At 39.6% G+C, this 19,404-nt stretch overlaps 2 protein-coding genes across 5 annotated transcripts in view; one reads left to right on the forward strand and one right to left on the reverse strand.

The window, feature by feature from the left end:
- The window catches only part of usp16 (ubiquitin specific peptidase 16), a 33,005-nt gene extending 31,581 nt beyond the window's left edge, over positions 1-1,424 (forward strand). For all 4 annotated transcript variants that reach the window (XM_043700681.1, XM_043700683.1, XM_043700684.1 and 1 more), the window contains one exon: positions 738-1,424. In XM_043700681.1, coding sequence (XP_043556616.1) covers positions 738-862 — 125 coding nt within the window. In that variant the 3' untranslated portion in view covers positions 863-1,424. The remainder of the gene's footprint in view (positions 1-737) is intronic.
- Positions 1,425-1,803: 379 nt separating this feature from the next.
- Positions 1,804-19,197, reverse strand: cct8 (chaperonin containing TCP1, subunit 8 (theta)). Its single transcript, XM_043700686.1, has 15 exons — positions 19,052-19,197; positions 18,507-18,597; positions 18,323-18,402; positions 16,759-16,908; positions 15,794-15,974; positions 15,626-15,687; positions 14,789-14,926; positions 11,246-11,424; positions 10,459-10,525; positions 10,289-10,376; positions 8,588-8,703; positions 5,652-5,723; positions 5,410-5,574; positions 4,747-4,866; positions 1,804-2,057 (listed from the first exon to the last, which is right to left on the reverse strand). The coding sequence occupies exons 1-15, from the start codon at positions 19,109-19,111 to the stop codon at positions 1,980-1,982; spliced, it is 1,647 nt and encodes a 548-aa protein (XP_043556621.1). The 5' UTR covers positions 19,112-19,197; the 3' UTR covers positions 1,804-1,979.
- Positions 19,198-19,404: the final 207 nt, after the last annotated feature.

Consider the following 19,404-nt stretch of genomic DNA (forward strand, 5'->3'; position numbering starts at 1 on the left):
TCAGAGAGCATCTCCTGAACACCTGCACCAACCAACCCCACTGCCGTGTAGCCGAACACTTTAACTCTCCCTCTGCCAAGGACATATGCAGGTCTTGCACCTCTATTGCCACTCCCTTACCACCTGGAGGAAGTACGCCTCATTTTCCACCTAGGTACCCTCTAACCCCATGGCATCAATGTGAATTTCATCAGTTTCCTAATTTTCCCTCTTCTCAACCCCCCCCCACCTTATCCCAGTTCCAACCTTCCAGCTCAGCATTGCCATGACCTGTCCATCTTCCTTCCTACCTATCCACTTGACCCTCCCCTCCATCCACCTATTGCACTCTGAGCTATCGCTGCCAACGCCCTCCCATTTATCTCTCCACCCTCATTCCTGATCGATTTTCCTGCTTCTTGAATGCTGCCTGACCTGTGCTTTTCCAGTACCACGCTCTCAACTCATCGCCAGGCCTCACTTTCACCTAGCATTTTTGGACAGACAGTTAATCTTAACAGCCTGAAACATATGTTGCTAAACTGGCTTAGCAATATGTCAGGTATGTTGAGAAGATTGAAGCATTTCTACAGAAATTTTCAGTTACTGCTTTCAAGTTTGGAATTCAGAACATAAGGATTAAAAACATTCTAACAAGTCAGCAAAATGAAACTAATCCAGTTGTAGATCACTAATTAGAACTTAGGTTTGAATTATCAGCGATTTTTTTTTTTTTGTTTACGTTTTTCTTTTAACAGAAATCAAAGAAGAATCACACGTGGGGAGTTGGTTCCATATAAGTGATACCCGTGTACAAGCTGTACCAGAGACTAAAGTTCTAAGTGCCCAGGCCTACCTGCTCTTTTATGAGAGAATTCTCTAACTGTCTGCTAGGAAACATCAGTTTATATCCAAACAGATGACTTGTTTAATTTCTAGCAAAAAAATGGAAAGCAGTATCTAGCTTCTAAATCTATGCAACATCGAGATTAAATAATTATTGCCTATGGTTTCACAATGCAAGTAGAAGTGGCTTGTATAATATGAATTCTCATTTACTATTGTAGTTAAGGTAAAGTTTAAGCAATATAGTTATTGAAAGTAAGCCATACAAAATTACCAAAATGTTGTGCTTTTCACAAAACATGCATTGTAAAAATGTTCACAGCCTCCCAATTTTCCTAAAAACATGACTCGTTATTAAAATGTAAACATTTCAAACTTTTTAAAGAATTATTCTACTTGTATAGATATATGAAATGATGTTTAAGCTTGAATGTGAGGAAGACCACCCTATCTGTTGATCAGACCAACTGACTCTTCCAAGCAAGCATTGGCAGCTGGTTGTTGAGTTAAAACTGAATTTTGAAACAAATGCTATGTATAATGTAATGTACAGTTCACTATAGGCACAGGCAATTAACTTGAATAAAGTGTTTATATTCCTTGGGGGCATGTGTTTTAACTGGTTAATGTGAGAGTACTAAGTACTTTAAAACTATGCTTTTGACAAATGTGCCCTATGCTATGCTATGTTATTCTCCTCTATTGTGCCTAAAGTTGTTATAATTCTTTTTTCTGATGCTCCCAATTTTAAGCAGCTTGCCTTTCCCTCTAAAACCCAAACACAACAGTGACAACAATCATTGAATCCAACCTCCATAAATGAAACAAAGTTAAGATAAGTGACAAGGACAACACAAACTGATACCAAATGCAATACAAACCATAGGAGACTACTTTACTGAAACTTCAAGCAAGTGCACTTTAATGCTATTAAGTTGCAGAATATGCAGATTAAGAACAGAAACAAATACAAGCATGTTTTGGGAGCCAAATGTATTTATTAGACTGATCAATACAAGTACTTTCAAACCCTTAAGCACAGTGCCATAGTTTTGTCAGAACTAAACAAGCTGCATAAATAAAGTCATCAGATCCAATTTGTATTTAGTAGGGTTTTTACTCAGTACATAAGTAGTATAAATTCTTAGAACTGTTCATTCATCTTGGTCATCATCCCAGTCTTTCTTTTGTGCTGGTGGTTTGGGTCCACCTGCCTGTTTTGCCATTATTATCTGCAAGGGAATTAAAAAAAAAGATTAACAGACACCAGAGATGTTTTGGATTTTAGTTTATGTTGCTATCCAATGAAGTGAACAAACTGTTTTATAAAAAATTGACAAGATTAAAAAAGCCTCTGCAATTGACATCTAGAACAAAGTTTTAAACATTTATAAATATTCAATTAAATACAGGTGTTTCTCACAATTACAAATTAGACATCTTTCTGATGTTGCCATTTTAATAAGGGAAGCTTTTCTTTAAACCATTTTTCTAATCAACCTGTTGAGAGATGTTGTTACACCCAGGCCTCTTGGGGTAGGGACACTACCACTGTCAAGAGGGCCCCCAAAAAATAAATGCTTTATGAATTTGCACATTATCCAGTGTTTTCTAATGTTAATGCTTTCTAATGATATTTTAATGTTGGTTACATGTAATCAAACTACATTTTTAATGCTGCACAAGAATATTACAAATATGCTATACTTTTGATGATGGCCTGACCCCTGGACAACCTTGAAATGAAGCTAAGAACAGCAGCAACGTGGTGCTGAGTGCACCTTAAAAACAGATTGGTGCTTTTAAGAGTTTCTTGTAAAATTTTCAGTGAAGTTTCAAGACAACCAGTAGAACCAAGGTGTAACATAGAAAAACTTTTAACAGTATTAAAAAAAAAAACAGTTGCAGTGCTAAGCACAACACAAGACAGCATATTCAGAAAGATTGTCACACTGCAGGCTTTGGTCCATATAATTGAGAATCATTGTGATAATTAGTCTTCCAGGGCTTGGCAACACGAATCAGATGTAGAGCATGGAAACAGACCCTTCAGTCCAACTCATCCATGCAAACCAGATATCCTAATTTAATCTAATTCCATTTGCCAGCACTTTGCCCATATCCTTCTAAATCGTTCCTACTCATTCCCATCCAGATGCCTTTTAAATGCTGTAATTGAACGAGCCTTCACTTCCTCTGACAGCTCATTCCATACATGCACCACCCTCTGAAAGGGTTGCCCTTCGGTCCCTTTTATCTTTCCGCTCACCCTAAACCTAAGCCCTCTAGTTCTGAGCTCACTCACCCCGGAGAAAACACCTTGTCCATTTACCCTATCCATGAACCTCATGGTTTTATAAACTTCTCTGGAAAACAGCCTAGTCTATGCATCTTCTCCAGATAGCTCAAATACTCCAACCCTGGCAACATCCTTGAAAGGGTTCAGAAAAGATTTACAAGTTTCGCAACAATATTCTAACAGTGGCCTAACCAATGTCCTGTACAGCGGCAACATGACGTCACAACTCCTGTACTCAATACTTTGACCAATAAAGGAAAGCATACCAAATGCCTTCTTCATTATCCTATCTACCTGCGACTCTACTTTCAAGGAACTATGAACCTGCACTCCAAGGTCTCTTTGTTCAGCAACACTCCCTTGGACCTTCCCATTAAGTCCTGCCAAGATTTGCTTTTCCAAAGTGCAGCACCTTGCATTTATCTAAATTAAAACCCCATCTGCCACTCCTCAGCCCATTGGCCCGTCTGATCAAGATCCCGCTACACTCCAAGTAACCTTCTTCACTGTCCACTAACCCTCCAAATTTTGGTGTCATCTGCAAGCTTGCTAAACTGTACCTATGTTCACATCCAATCATTTACATAATAATTAAAAGCAATGGGCCCAGCATCAAATCTTGTGGCCCACCACTGGTCAGAGGCCTCCAGAAGCCCTTTTTTATCTTCGAGCCAGTTTGTATCCAAGTTGCTAGTTCTCCCTGTATTCGATGAGATCTAATCTTGCTAACCAATCGGCCATGGGGGAACCTTGTCAAACACCTTACTGAAGTCCATACAGATCTCACCCACCGCTCTGCCCTCATCAATCCTCTTATGTTACTTCTTCAAAAAACTCAAATCAAGTTCATAAGACACAGTTTCCCACACACAAAGCGATGTTGACCATCCCTAATAAGTCCTTGCCTTTCCAAATACATGTACATCCTGTCCCTCCGGACTCTCTTCAACTTGCGCACGACCGACGTCAGGCTCACTAGTCTACATTTCCCTGGCTTTTCCACACCACCTTTCTTAAATAGTAGTACGACATTAGCCAACCTCCAGTCTTCCAGCACCTCACCTGTGACTATAAACGATACTAATATCTCAGCAATCACTTCCATAGTTTCCCAGAGTTCTAGGGTACACCCGATCAGGTCCTGGGGAATGACTCAATTTAATGTGTTTCAAGACATCCAGCACCACCTCCTCTGTAATATGGACATTCTTCAAGATGTCACCATCTATTTCCTCACATTCTGTATCTTCCATGTCCTTTTCCACAGTGAACATTGATGCAAAATACTTGTTTAGTATTTCCCCCATCTCCTGTGGCTCCACACATATGCTACCTTACTGACGTTGGAGGGGTTCTATTTTCTCCCTAGTTACCCTTCTGTCCTGAGTATGTTTATAAAAACCCTTTGGTGTCTCCTATTTGCCAAAGTTATCTCATGTCCCCTTTTGCCCTCCTGATTTCTACTGCCTTTATACTCTAAGGATTCTCTCCACTTCTCTCTATATCTGACATATGCTTCCCCTTGTTTTATGATGCACAAATGGAACCTAAAGGTCAAATGTTTACATAACGGTTATTCAATTATTTTTTTCAAATACACCAGCAATCTGGCAACCACTCACTTGATCCACTCTCAGAACAGTTACAGCAGCATTTGTAGCAAGCTTAATTCCCCAGTATTTAACCAAGTATGGGTCTACTATTCCAGCCTCAAGCATGTCCTTCAGCCTTGATCCTTCACCCTGCAAATAAAAAACAATGGAATGAATGAAAACAAATTCCTAAATAGGTTAAGAATGACTAATAAGACAATTACTAGGGCGCAAGTAGTCTTAAAAACTAAAACCAGGTTTCACAATATTTATAAATTTTCATGATTTCAAGCCCTTCATATTTCAGCAAGATATGGCATCTGGAGTAACATGTTTGGTGACATTTAATTTTTGTCTGACAATATCCAACTAAGATAGTAGTAATTTTGGCCTATATAAATTTTTTATTCTAAAAAGCACAATATAGACAAAGATCTTCCAATAAACTTGAGATAGCCAAGCATAAACACTAATTTCTGTGCATCGGCATACAATGAACTGCTTTTATTTAAACGTCTTGAATGTAAAGCTCTAATGGTTACTTTGACTTGGAAAAGTGAAAAATGCACAAAGAAATTTACCAGTTATAGCACATTGTAAAGCAACAGTTTAAAGAGTGAAAATACCATAAAATGCACTCTTATAATCACTTGAATTTTCCTCAGCTGATATTATAAATCAATGCTTAGTTACCTCAATATCAAAACCAATGTTTTTGTTTCCTTCCTGATGTACTGCATACAACTTTGAAATTATTTCATTAGCCCGAACACCAGAGTTCTCAGCCAAAGCTCGTGGAACACTTTCAAAAGCTTCTGCAAACTTCTTAATGCCATATTGCTCAAGACCAGGACACGACTGAAAAGAAACCAATGAATCAGTTATTCATTCCTAAATGGAAAATTCTTAAGGACAAACATTGTTTCCTTCCATACCTCTCCGTAGGTTGTGATCCGCTTAACCAATTCAATCTCAGTTGCTCCTGCACCTGGTACACAGCGTTTATCCTGTCAATTATAAATGCTGTTAATAATTTGCTACATCTGAGTAAATTAAACTGTATAACATGCAAATGTGAATTGTAGACAACTATAGATATAGATGTTGTATCAGTTATTGATGACAATTCATCCAGTTAAAACTAGGAAGGCAGCACGAGTATATTCAAATCCCCAAAGCAGGCAGAATTAGTCCAGAGAAAAAGATGATTTAATTTGGAAACACTTACGGACCAAACCAAACCCCCTCAAAATATTTTAAGATAGCATAGACCTGAACATGCTTATTTTAAAGATAAATTAGAGGCGTTGCATTCAAGATGCAATTCAACTGGTCAAACTACTCAAACCTGCTAAAACCCAAAACGTGAGGCCTTCAGGAGACCCATTCAAATATAAGGAATCCAAGTATGACCTTCGCAGAGCCATTAAGACAGCCAAGGACAATACCGATTCAAACTAGAGACCCAGACAGACACCCAACAACAAGGGCAAGGAATGAATGACATCACAGGTTCTAAAAAGATACAGTGCAAAATACCAGACGATGACGCATCCCTCCCAGATTATCTCAATACCTTCTTTGCTCACTTTGAGCAGAATTTCAGCCGAGTGGTAACACCTATTGCGACAAGTCCTGGTGAACCTACCCCAACAGTCACTGCATCAGAGGTCAGATCAGTTTTCCTTTGTGTGAATCCAAGGAAAGCGATGGGACCATACAGAGTACCAGGCAATGCATTCAGAGCATGCACAGATCAACTGGCAGAGGTCTTCTCGGACATCTTCAACCTCTCCCTGCAGTAGGCCTCTGTCCCTGCCTGTTTCAAGAGGGCCAACATCATCCCTGTGCCAAAGAAGGATCATGCAGCATGTCTCAATGACTGCCGTCCAGTGGCCCTAACTTCGGTGGTCATGAAGTGCTTTGAAAGGCTGGTCATGTCATTAATCAACTCCAGTCTCCCCACTACTCTTGACCCACTCCAATTTGCCTATCAGACCAACAGATCCACATCAGATGCCATATCACTTGCCCTTCACTCCTCTATAGAACATCTTGACACCAAGAACAGCTATGTAAGAATCCTACTCATTGACGACAGTTCACCTTCAACACTATTATCCCCTCGAGACCAATTACTAAACTTAGTGACCTCAGACTAAGCGCCACTCTCTGCAACTGTATCCTCAGTTTCCTGACCCACAAGCCACAATCAGTGAAGATTGGGGACAATATTTCATCCTCATTAACACTCAACACTGGAGCATCCCAGGGGTGCGTACTCAGCCCCCTATTGTACTCACTGTATACCCATAGTGCTTTGCCAAATACTAAACTAATGCCATTTATAAGTTCACTGATGACACCACCATAGTCATTCGAATCTCAGATGGCGACGAAACAGACTACAGACGGGAATGGAAGAGCTGGAAAATAGTGCAGAGAGAACAACCTTGGCTCTCAATGCTGGCAAAACCAAGGAACTCATTATTGACTTTCGACAAGATGTTACTCATGCCCCCCTACACATTAACAGAACAAAGGTGGAACGAGTGGAGAGTGTCAAGCTCCTGGGAGTGATCATCCACAACAAGCTTTCTTGGATTCTTCATGTGGACGCACTGGTTACAAAGGCTCAACAACATCTCCTCTTCCTCAAGCAGCTGAGGAAATTTGGCATGACAGCGAATACCCCTGCCAACGTTTATAGGTGTGCCATCAAGAGCATTCTGTCTGGATGTATCACTACCTGATATGGCAACTGTACCATTCAAGATCGGAGACAGTTACAGAGAGTGGTGAACTCAGCCCGGCAATCACAAGGCCAACCTCCCATAGAATCCATTTACCGGGCCTGCTATCAAGGAAAGGCTGCCACCATTCTCAAAGATTCGTCCCACCCTGGCAATATTTTTCTACAACCTCTACCATCGGGGAAGCCTGAACACATACACCAGCCGGTTTCGTAACAGTTTCTACAGTTAGAATACTGAATGGGCTCTCAAACTCTTAGCATTCACCTGTTTTTGTTTTTGCCACTGATTACCTATTATTTACATATCTATGCTATTTAACTGTGAGATCTGCCTGTCTTGCTCGCAAGACAAAGTTTTTCACTGCACCTCGGTACACATGACAATAAATTCAATTCAATTTAATTCAATTAAACAAAATACTATTTTTACAGTACAGCTAAAGAATAAGAATGGACTTAACTGCTACTATCAAGATACTTAAAACTATTCCAATATAGTAACATCCCACAAATATACCACTGACAAAGGCAAATTCAGTAGATTCAAATGCAATCCTACATGTGAACATTTAGCTGTAATACGAAGAGGAAGAAGAGATTCCACATCCAGTTTAAAAAGCCAGCAACTGCAAAATTCTATAAAAATAAAAATCTTGGTTCAGTAGGAGCTCGACTCCACACATTGTGGCTCATTCTACTGTTCTAACTTTTTAAAAAATCCTCAAGACTTCACAAACTGTTTACTATATTGGCTTTGAGCAGACAGCTCAACACCTTTCTCAAACTTTCTTCACCAAAACAAAAAAGGACAAAATACACCTCTGAAAGCCATCGTGTGATCACGACATTAAATTCTAGAACGTGGCCAACTCTCAAATGATACACAAGTGGAGATCGCCAGTCTTGCAGGAAATATTTATATAGACATACAGCTGAAACAATAGAAGAAATTGCAAACATTTACATCAAGTATCAATCCACCAGTTTCAAGTAGTGTAAAGCTTGCGTAATCAAACAATTAATGTCCATAAACAGATTCAAAACTCAAAGATCAAAATGAAAACCCTTAAAACAATGAAATCTTTCACTAGATTTGACATGATAGGTACACAACACCTTTGTAAGAACTTTAAACGTGTTGACGCCATCATCCACCGCCCTCTCAACGTCGTCCATTATGTTATCTGTAGAACCACGAATTACAACTGTAGAAATTGAACCATCATCTTGATCTGCAACAGACAAACAAATTAAGATTTATAATGTACGGTAAATGCTTCTACTCTGCCCAACTCAAGAAATAGAAATGGGCAATATCAGTTAAGCAGACGCTTTGTGACATGCAAACAAATGTTATACTTAAGTCTTTTAAGTTTAGCATAGAATTTTGGATAAAACATTAACTACATCTCTATACTACATGAAATAAGTCAGTCACAGATTAGTTTCCTTTATTCAAATATAAATGGACTGGCCACAAGAAATTTCAAGTTCATTTGTTAAATTAAGAAAATTTTCTTACATTCATTAGCTTTAGTGTAACTGTAAATACACAGATTAAAATACAGGAACTTTCCACCTAACAATTCTGTACAAGCAACTCTACAGATACTAAAAGATTCTTAAAACAATACATTAATGGCTGACCAACGAACACGACAGTCAAAAGTGTTAACATTTCCATTTTTCGTAAATGACAAGATCTGGTTCAACTTTCACAGAAATGTACTAAAACTCTGGTATTAAGCTTTTAAAAAAAAGCAAGATTTTGGATTCAAGTTCTAGTTCCAGAGTTAGAGTCAGAGATGTACAACACAGAAACAGACCTCTCAGTCCAATCCGTCCATATATCCCAACCCAATCTAGTCCCACCTGTCAGCACCTGGCCCACATCCCTCCAAACCCTTCCTGTTCATATACCTTTCCAGGCTCACTGGTCTATAGTTCACCGTCAGGCTCACTGGTCTCTTGCTCCTTGGCTTGTCCTTCCTTTTCTTAAACAGTGGCACCACTTTAGCCAACTTTCAGTCTTCTGGCACCACACCTGTGACTATCGATGATACAAATATCTCAGCAAGAGGCCCAGCAATTACTTCTTTCGCTTCCCACAGAGTTCTAGGGTACACCTGATCAGGTCCTGGGAATTTATCCACTTTTATGCATTTCAAGACATCTAGCACTTCCTCCTCTGTCATCTGGACATTTTTCAAGATGTCAACATTTATTTCCCTACAATCTATAACTTCCATGTCCTTTTTCACACAAAATACTTATGCAAAATACTAGTTTAGTATCTCCCTCATTTTTCCAGCTCCACACAAAGGCCGCCTTGCTGATCTTTAAGGAGCCCTATTCTCTCCATTGTTACCCTTTTGTCCTTAAATGTATTTGTAAAAACCCTTTGGATTCTCCTTACCTTTATTTGCCAAAGCTCTCTTATGTCCCCCTTTTGCCCTCCTGATTTCCATTTTAAGTATACTCCTACTGCCTTTGTACTCTTCTAAGAATTCACTCGATCTATCCACTTAAGCACAAAAACCAAGGCTGGCATTCCAGGGGAATACCAAGAGACACTAGCAATCAGAAGTGCTATATACAGGATGAAACACTAAACTAAGGTCTCAGAGGTCAGGAGAATATATTATAAACATATCAGGAGAGCAAGCTTATTGTTCACCCCAAGAACACCACCATACTCCTCTTCATTGAAGAAAATGGGGCCCCGAAATTGCTTTTTGCAGTCAATGTCAAGGAAATAAAATGTACTTAAGCATATCAACTACTAGATTGATATGCTTAATATCTAAAAAAACTCACCGTGCTTAAATATCACCACCTGTGTGTCACCAACTTCTGATAAGTAAACACTGTCACAGTATCCCATTTCTTCTGGAGTTGGTGGCGTCTGAAAAAATTCAAATAATTTAAAAATCAAACAGAAAAGTTAAATTCAATTATTCTGGGTGTGCTTTTGCTATTCTACCCACCAATCTTGGAAGGGCTGTAGCTCCTACTGTTCTGCATAGTCTTCTTAGATCCCATTTAGAGTTTAACCTGGGGAAAAACAAAAAGTGGAACACCAACGATGAGAAGCAATTTAGACTTCTTTAAAATTACCAAATATTATGCAAACATTTTGGAATCCAATCCAAAGCAAAGCAAAACAATTCAATTTATCAAATACAAAGTTACCCAATAGAGTAGTTTGCCACTACACTAACATAATGCTACATCCTTGACTGCTAATTTTCCACCAAATTCTGGGCCTTGTGTAAATTTATTATACACAAAAAAGCTCTTTAAAACTTTTAGCTACTCTTTTCACAATGGTCTCCTCACTCTCTTCACAGATCAATGATTCTAGGCATGGCATTATCCCAAAAGTGCCTGCATCTTCTCATAACTTACCCAAAGGGACCCAAATGCCTTTTCTGCATTATTAATACTCTGTTGACTCTCTTTATTTATTCGATAGAGCACTGCGGCCAATGTTAATGCCATTACTCATATGTATACACTTTGTTAAACATCTCACTAAATCCTTAGAAATTTGAAAAATATTACACCAGTTTAACATGAGACTAATTCCTCCATATCATCAGTACATGAAATAATGAATGGAACCCACAAGCATAAAATACAGATGATAATATCACATTCAGCAAGCTACACTGCGAGTATAATGAAAGTTATGATCAATATTAGCACACTCAGATTGGCTTAGCATGAAAAGGAAATTAATGTAGTGTCAAACAACTTCATAAAGCAGTTTACCTGACCACCATCAGCTGATACTTGTTAGCATAATGTAGAGCCATGTCTGCTACTTTCCCTCCAGTTACGATTAGATTGGCACCAGCATCTGCTATAGCTTTTACTTGAACCTCCATGAGATCCTCTTCCCCTTTGCTGAACGTCATTAATTCATCTGCATTCTTTAACAAAACCGTACCCTTCAAAAAAAAGGTTTGCATTGAAAAGATTGATTTTGCAATTTAAATTTAATTTGACTGCTTTTAGTGATGCATACATTGATGTTTGGAATTGGTGACTTGAATATAAGATATAAGAATGTTTGCATAATACCTAAGTAATTTTAACACATCAAGTGTTCTTGGAGAGTTTAGGTTACCCAAGAGTACACTACGTGAACACTGCTCAATTATAATGGCAAATAGCAACTATAATCAAGTCGCAGCTCTCAATCTCCGGCTTGTAAAGTTATCATTGTACAAATCAAAACATCGATTCAAATCATTTATAAAAAGACAAATCATGGTCACTACTACACTTTTGTATCTCAAAGTCTAACCACCAGCATCATTTTCTTTTTAAAAAGATGGAAACTGCTTTTTATCCAATTCAAAATTTTTCAGCAGACAGACAGCAATATGGCAGGCAAGGGCAAGGACAACACCCACCCAAAACAATTTACATGAACCTGACCATCAAATCTTTAGCAGTAATTAATTTTTTTGACAACAGATTTACAGTAATTATACTTTTCCATTCAAATTCAAAGTTCAGACTAAACATCTGTGCAATATAAATGTAATATCACATTTTAAGCATTAAAAGAATGTTGCCAATATAAAAGATACCATGTATAATCTTTTAAAATAACGCAAGACCGTAAGACATAGGGGAAGTACACCATTAAGCCCAGTGAGTCTGCTCTGCTATTCAATGAGGTCATGGTTTATCAGATATCCTTCAACTTCGCTTTCCCTTCTCCCAACAACCCCAGATTCCCTCCATGATTAATTATCTATTTCAGCCTTGAATATACATATCACAGCCTCTTCATTCCTCTGTACAGCCAAAGTGCATAATCTCTATTTTCCCACAATACAATCTGCCAAGTTTTTAACTACGGGCTTAACCTTTTACATCAACGTAGAGACTATTGTTCTCATCACTTGCCTTACAACCCCCTTTTTGTACCATCCATACATGGCGATACTGCATTCACTTTTCTCATCCTAGTCACCAATATGCATTGTAAACAACTGTAAACACCAGCACTGATCGTTGTGGCACTACACTTGGTAAAGAATTCCAGATTCACCAGATTGATTCCATGGGGAGTTATTTGTCTTACGAAGAAACATTGAGCCATTGGCCTCAAGATTAGAAGAATAAGGTGATTACATTTAAGATGATAAAGGGAATTAACAAGGTGGTTGTAGAAAGGATGTTTTGTCTAATGGACAATGATAGATTGAGAGGCCATAGATTTAGAAGGAGTAACATTTAATCCAGAGACGAGAAGAAATTATTTTGCTAATTGGTGGAATTGACTGCCCCAAAATGCAGTGGATACTGAAACATCCACAGTGGCTCGGCGGTTAGTACTGCTTCTTTCAGCCGCAGGGACCAGGGTTTGATGCCAGATTCAGGTAACTGTCTGTGTGGGAGTTTACACGTTGCTCTGGTTTCCTCACAGTTTAGTGGATTTGCCATGTTAAATTTCGCTGCAGTGCGCCGGCTAGGTGGATTAGCCATGGTAAATGCGAGGTACTCTTCAGAGGGTCAATGCAGTCATGAACCAAATGGCCTCTACCTGTCCTGTAAAGGTGATTGAGTAAATTTAAGGAGAAGATTAGTAACAAGTCAACAAGTTACGGGGAGTGTGAAGTATACGAAAGTAGAGTTGCGGCCGAGATGAAATCAGTCACAATCTAATTGAGTGGTGGAGGAGACTTGAGGAATTGCCTACTCTTGCTCCTAGTTCTTATAGAATATGAAAACAGACCCTTCAGTCCAACTCACCCACTGGTCAGACATCCTAATTGATTGTCTACCGTAAATCGGTCTAAAACTTGATACCCTTCACTCAAATTTTGCCCTCTGTCCTAGACTTTCCAACAAAAGGAAACAATCTATCCACATCTACCTTTAAAGCCACCTAAGAAACATGAATGTTTCCAAGGTCTTCTCTTATAAGCCAAAATTTAATGAGTACAGGTCCAAGTTATTCAACTTCTCCTCCATACTGGAAATCAACCTACAGAACATTCTTTGTGATGCATCCAATGCCAGTATACTTTTCCTGAGCAAGGGATCAAAACTGTTCACTATATTCTCGGTATGGCCTAAAGAGTATCTGACAGTTTTAGCAAAATTTCCATTTTTATTCTCTGCAATCTTTGAAATAAAGTCCAATATTCCATTTGTCTTTTCTTTTACATGTTAAAAGGGGCAGCATGGTGGCTCAGTGGTTAGCACTGCTGCCTCACAGCGCCAGGGACTCAGGTTCAATTGCAGCCTCAGGAGACTGTCTGTGTAGACTTTACACATTCTCAGTGTCTGCATGAGTTTCCTCTGGTGCTCCGGTTTCCTCCCACAATCCAAAGATGTGCAGGTTAGGTGAATTGGCCATGCTAAGTTGCCCATAGTGTTCAGGAATGTGTAGGTTAAGGTGCAATAGTCAGGAGTAAATGCAGAGTAATAGGGCAGGGGAATGGATCTGGATGGATTACTCTTTAAAAGGTCAGTGTAGACTTGTTGAGCCGAAGGACCTGTTTCCACACTGTAGGGATTGTATGATTTCTATGAAACTTGTATGCTAGCTTTTTACGATTTGTGGACAAGGACTTCCAAGTTTCCCTCTGCAGTCTAAATAATACTTAGCTCCTCTTTTTTTCTATCCAAGTACATAACCTCAGATTTTCCGACATTACATTCTATCTGCCAAGTTTTTACCCACTTGCTTAACCTGTCTACATCCCAGTGCAGACAGTCATCCTCAACACTTGCCTTATCACCCATTTAGAGTCATTTGTCATCTACAAACTTGACTATAGTACATTCACTTTCTTCATCCAAGTCAGTATTATAGATTGTAAATAACTATGACTGCAGGACTGATTCCTGTGGCACTCCATTGTTACAGGTTGCCATTCTGAACCACGTCCCCCTTACCCCAACCCTGTCTTCTATTAGTTAGGAAATCCTCTATCAGGTTAATATACTATAATCCACCACTGTGGTCTTTCCTTACTACATCGCCTAATATATGTATCTTATCAAGTGGTTTCTGGGAACAAATATACTACATCCACTGGTTCCCTTCTTGTATCCTGCTTGTTACCTCCTTAAAGAATATTAATAAATTTGTCAGGCATGATTTCCCCTCGTAACACCACACTGACTGTTATTATCTTGCGTTTCCAAATGAACGATCTGCTATTATATCTGGACAATAGATTCTAATATTGGACAATTTTTCAATTCTGCATCCAAATCTAGTGAAAAAATGTTTTCCAAGAATTACAATTCATGAAAGGTTACCAAACAGATTCTGAACTACACTACCTTTGTTTCTGTCACCATGCAGTCAAAAGGACAAGAATATACTGATATTTTGGCATCTTTGACAGAGGTAACATCTCCCTCGGTTTCTCTTTTGAAAACCATTCCATGAAGCACTGATGAATTCAGCATGCCAGATCCCTAAGAAGAAAACAAAGCAACAATACATCAGCATACCAGTCCTTTTCTTAATCAGAGCAATGTTATTCAGGTAAGCAAATATTCCTTCCGAAGGCCACAAGGATATCTACAATCCATTTAACTGAAATTAAAATCAGTGCTCTGCAAAACTCAACTTAATTTAACCAAACCTTTATAAGCACTACATGAACAAAACTTGTATTTATTTTGCACCTTTAATGAAATAAAATGCCCCAAAGTACATCACAGAAACATTAGAAAACAAAGTATGATAGAACAAATTTATGATATTATTGTCAAATGACAAAAAGCATAGTAATATAGGAATGACTGAAGAGGGAAAAGTTAAAAATCACACAACATCAGGTTATAATCCAACAGGTTTATTTGGAAGTACAAGCTTCGGAGCAGTGCTCCTTCATCAGGTAGCTGACAAACAGACAGCACTCCGAAAGCTTGTACTTCCGAATAATGACAGCATGATTCATAGTTCAGAAACTAATCGTATGGTCAAATTCAACATCAAAGTTCTGAATGGACTAACTGATTCACACATCGTTAAGTAATTCATAATGGACAGCTTAAGTTATCTCTCAGTTCAGCACTATTTTCTTTTTAAAGAACATACACTGTAACAATTTTGAAGCTACAATAATCTAAACCACAGCCAAAAAATTATGTTTAACTGATAAGACTCACCAAAATTTTGCAAACTCTAATATTGTCCACATTGAAATGCCCAGACTCTGAAAAGATAGAAACTGAAAGGAGAACAAAGTAATTACTACTCATGCTTTGATGTAAATTTTCAGGTTCAACATTTTTTTTTTGAGAAAAGTTTATTATTGGTCCGAATCAAACACATACCACATGCTTGTGTAATTAGCTTGCTTAGGAAATCAGCATGGCCATATTGTTTGCTCATTACTGCTGTTCGAATGACAGGCAACACATCTTCTATGTCACGCAAGTTCTTCACAGAGGAACAGACTAGGTCTGGAAGAATCTCTAGAGCCTTTCTAGAGGCTGCCTCATATCCTTCTATTACCTGTAAAATAAAAATATCTCAAAAACAATCACATGGGACCATTGGTCTCATTACATAAATACCCAGACCTGAAGAAATAAGCAATAGAAATGCATTCAATGTGTACTTTGGGCCAATGCTAACTAGCATATCTACGATTGCAAGTGTCTATCCTATTGAAAAACATATCATGCAACGTTCATTTTTTTCAAGCTTTGAACATTGCGATGACAGTGATATTATTAGTGGATTATCAATTCAAAAAACCTGCCGTCATGGATTCAAATTGCACCATGGCAGATGGTGGAATTGGAATTCAATAAATACCCTAGAGGGGTAACTTTCACACGAAGAGTAGTTCACATATGGAACAAGCTGCCAAAGGAAGTGGTGAAGGGAGGTACAATTAGAACATTTAAAAGCCACCCAGATGGGTATATGGATAAAGAGTTTGAAGGAACATGGGCCAAATGCTGGCAATCTGGACTCAATCAGATTGGAATGTCTGTTGGCCTGAACAAGTTGGACCGAACGGTCAGCTTCCATGCTGTATGACTGTGTGGAATTAAGAGTCTAATACCGATTGTCAGAAAAAAACCCATAAATTCATTACCATCCTGTAGGAAAGGAAACCCGCCATCCTTACCTGGCTTTCATGCGACCCCAGATCCACAGGAATGTGCTCAGAAACTGGGCGCTATACACTGGCCTGGCCAGCAATATCAACATCATGTCAATTATGTTTTTTAAAAAATCACATCAAAACTATGAAATGAAAATACTCAATTTCTTGAAAGCTACTCACCTCTGAAACTGAAAGACCCATTCGCAGAAGTTCCTCAGCTAGTTCCAGGAGAGCACCAGAAAAAACTAGCACAAAATTTGTTCCATCTCCAACCTCTTGTTCCTGCATGTGGGAAGCCATTACCAACATTTTTGCAGCAGGATGCTGAACCTGCATCCAATAAATACAAGAGTTAAGAAGAATCACCAAAAAGGAGAACAAAAGTTCTTGGTGCATTCAATTGTTTACACAATACTTTCCTACAGTATGAAAACTGTTAAGAATAGTTCAAATGACTAGAAATACTGCTACAGAAAAATAACTGAGGGGAGTTTTGATGCTGAGCTCAAAAGTATGGATGTATATTTACAACTTGTATTTACAGTAGCTACATTGGCCTTTCATTTCAAAATGATTATTGATATTGGGATTGGAAACCCAGATGTTTTTTCAACTAGGTAGGTTTTAAAGTGCACTGGGAAAGAGAAAATAGTTGCTCTGACCTTTTAGGAGGGATTTCAAAAACTTACAGTGAAGGCACAACTGTTAAAGAGGAACAAAAATTGGGACTGCACACAAGCCAGAACTGAAGAAGCGCAAGCATACCTGCTAATTGAGAGGCTGTAGGGGATTAAAGGAAGGGAGGAGAGGGGTAATGCAAAGTTTGAAACAGGATAAGAATTTTATATAAGTGGAGAAAGGAAATCTCGCTATCATGGGGCAAGGGGAAACAAATAAAGTACACAAATCTTAAGGAAGATTGAAGGTCAAATTGCTTCAAACCAGCGCAAAGTTGATTCAGAATCAAGTGAATCTTGTCTATTAAAAAACAGATCATGATTTATGAAAAAAATTGATTACCAATACTTGATTTTCTCTCTCCAAGTTAAGTAAAGAATGTAAATTTGTGAACCCTAAAGAGATCGACTGGTAAGATTGGGGTTGGGTTTGATCAAAATTGTCATGCTCTTCTAAATGGAATGCAATGAAAACATGCATCATTTCAGTTTGTATCACTAAGTTTATTGAAGCAAATATCCAAGCTTGCAAAAATTTTAAATACAAGACACACAATGTTGTCAACTGGCATTTGTAAGAACTTCCAGCTCCCTAGCCTTCATTAGTTAAAGCTTTACTTTGCAAACCAAGAGCTGACACTAATATTGAATTGTCAAACTGGATTGACTTGGCAGTGTGGCTTAGTGGGTTAAAGCATTTACCTTGTAAATAGGACATCGAGTTTCAACCTCAGTGGTAGCTTTCTGCCCAAAGCACCTTTGAATGAACAGAGTTGTGGCACAGTCATAACATCCCTGGCCTTTCAGCCAGGAGGCCTGGGCTCAAGTCCTATCTATTCCACAGGTGTATATTAACATCTGTGTACATTTGATTAGAAAACGTTGAAACTGGATTGCTCATGCCTCTTTTGGTGAAGTGGCAGTGCCCCTATTTCATAAACAAGCAGCACAGATTTAAGTTCTACCTGCCTCTTGGTGAGTAATAAGACCTCCGATGGGGTTGTTCTTGAACAGAAAATATCTTGAACCTGGATTGTTAGACAGAAGTGAAGTTACTGACCACCTACCTCCAATTCTCGTAGTATGGTAGCAGCATCACTGGTAACAAAAAGTTTCTCCACATGATTGATGACCATTTTATTCATTCCTAAACAAAGAAGGTTCTTTTTTAAACAAAAAATTATATAAACACCAGTAGTAAGAGTGAAACGAAATACTTCGTCCGAATTACAAGAGGCAACTTAATCGTACCATTTGGACCGTAAGCCGTACGGGTAGTCTGAGCCAGTTCCTTGCAAGCTTGAATATTTCTGAAAACTGCCTCCTCCATGCCTGAAAAATGCTGCAATGTAAATAAATACAGATAAATATCCATTAAAACCTGCAGCGAGGCTGGTGGGAGGTGGGAGATGGTGGGGGGAGGGGGGAGGTGGGCCGGGGGAGGTGGGGGGGTGGGCCGGGGGAGAGTGGGTGGAAAAGGGCGTAAATAAGGCCGGCTCGGGACTGGGGAAGGCTCCAGCTCCCGGCCATTAGGCCGCTGCCCGCCCCGAGCCCGAAGTTAACCCCAGGCCTCGGCTCATTGCGGGACCGAGCCGGGCTCCTCCCTTCTCCCCGGGAGAAAGGATTCCGGGCGGGAAGCCGCCAGCCGCCGGCCGCCGATGTTTCTCGGTCCTTCTGGAACTTTCCGACAGCACGCGCTGCCCCTTCAGACGGCCCGAGCCCCTGCACCGCTTCGCTTTGCGCTCCTTCCCTTTTACACGGCAAACTAACCCCCAAACCCCGTCTTAGAAACTCGCCTTCGCTCCGTCTTTTAGCATCTGGGCCAGGCCCGGCGCTTTGGGGACGTGCATCGCCATTTCCAGGTGCTGTTCGCTGCTCAAAACCCCCGAACACCACGTTCACGACGCCGGCTCGAACACCCACAGTGCACTGCGGCCGTGCCCTTCCTCCCGGCAGCTGCCGCGGCCGCCGTGCCCTTCCTCCCGGCAGCTGCCGCGGCCGCTTTGCCCTTCCTCCCAGCAGCTGCCGCGGCCGCCGTGCCCTTCCTCCCGGCAGTCACTGCGCTCACTCCCTCTCCCGGGACCTCAGCAATTCTCGTTTCCAACAGCGGGTCTGTAACTTCTTGCCCTCACATTCATTTCACGCATCA

Source organism: Chiloscyllium plagiosum, chromosome 12, assembly GCF_004010195.1.
Source record: "Chiloscyllium plagiosum isolate BGI_BamShark_2017 chromosome 12, ASM401019v2, whole genome shotgun sequence".
Lineage (NCBI taxonomy): Eukaryota > Metazoa > Chordata > Chondrichthyes > Orectolobiformes > Hemiscylliidae > Chiloscyllium > Chiloscyllium plagiosum.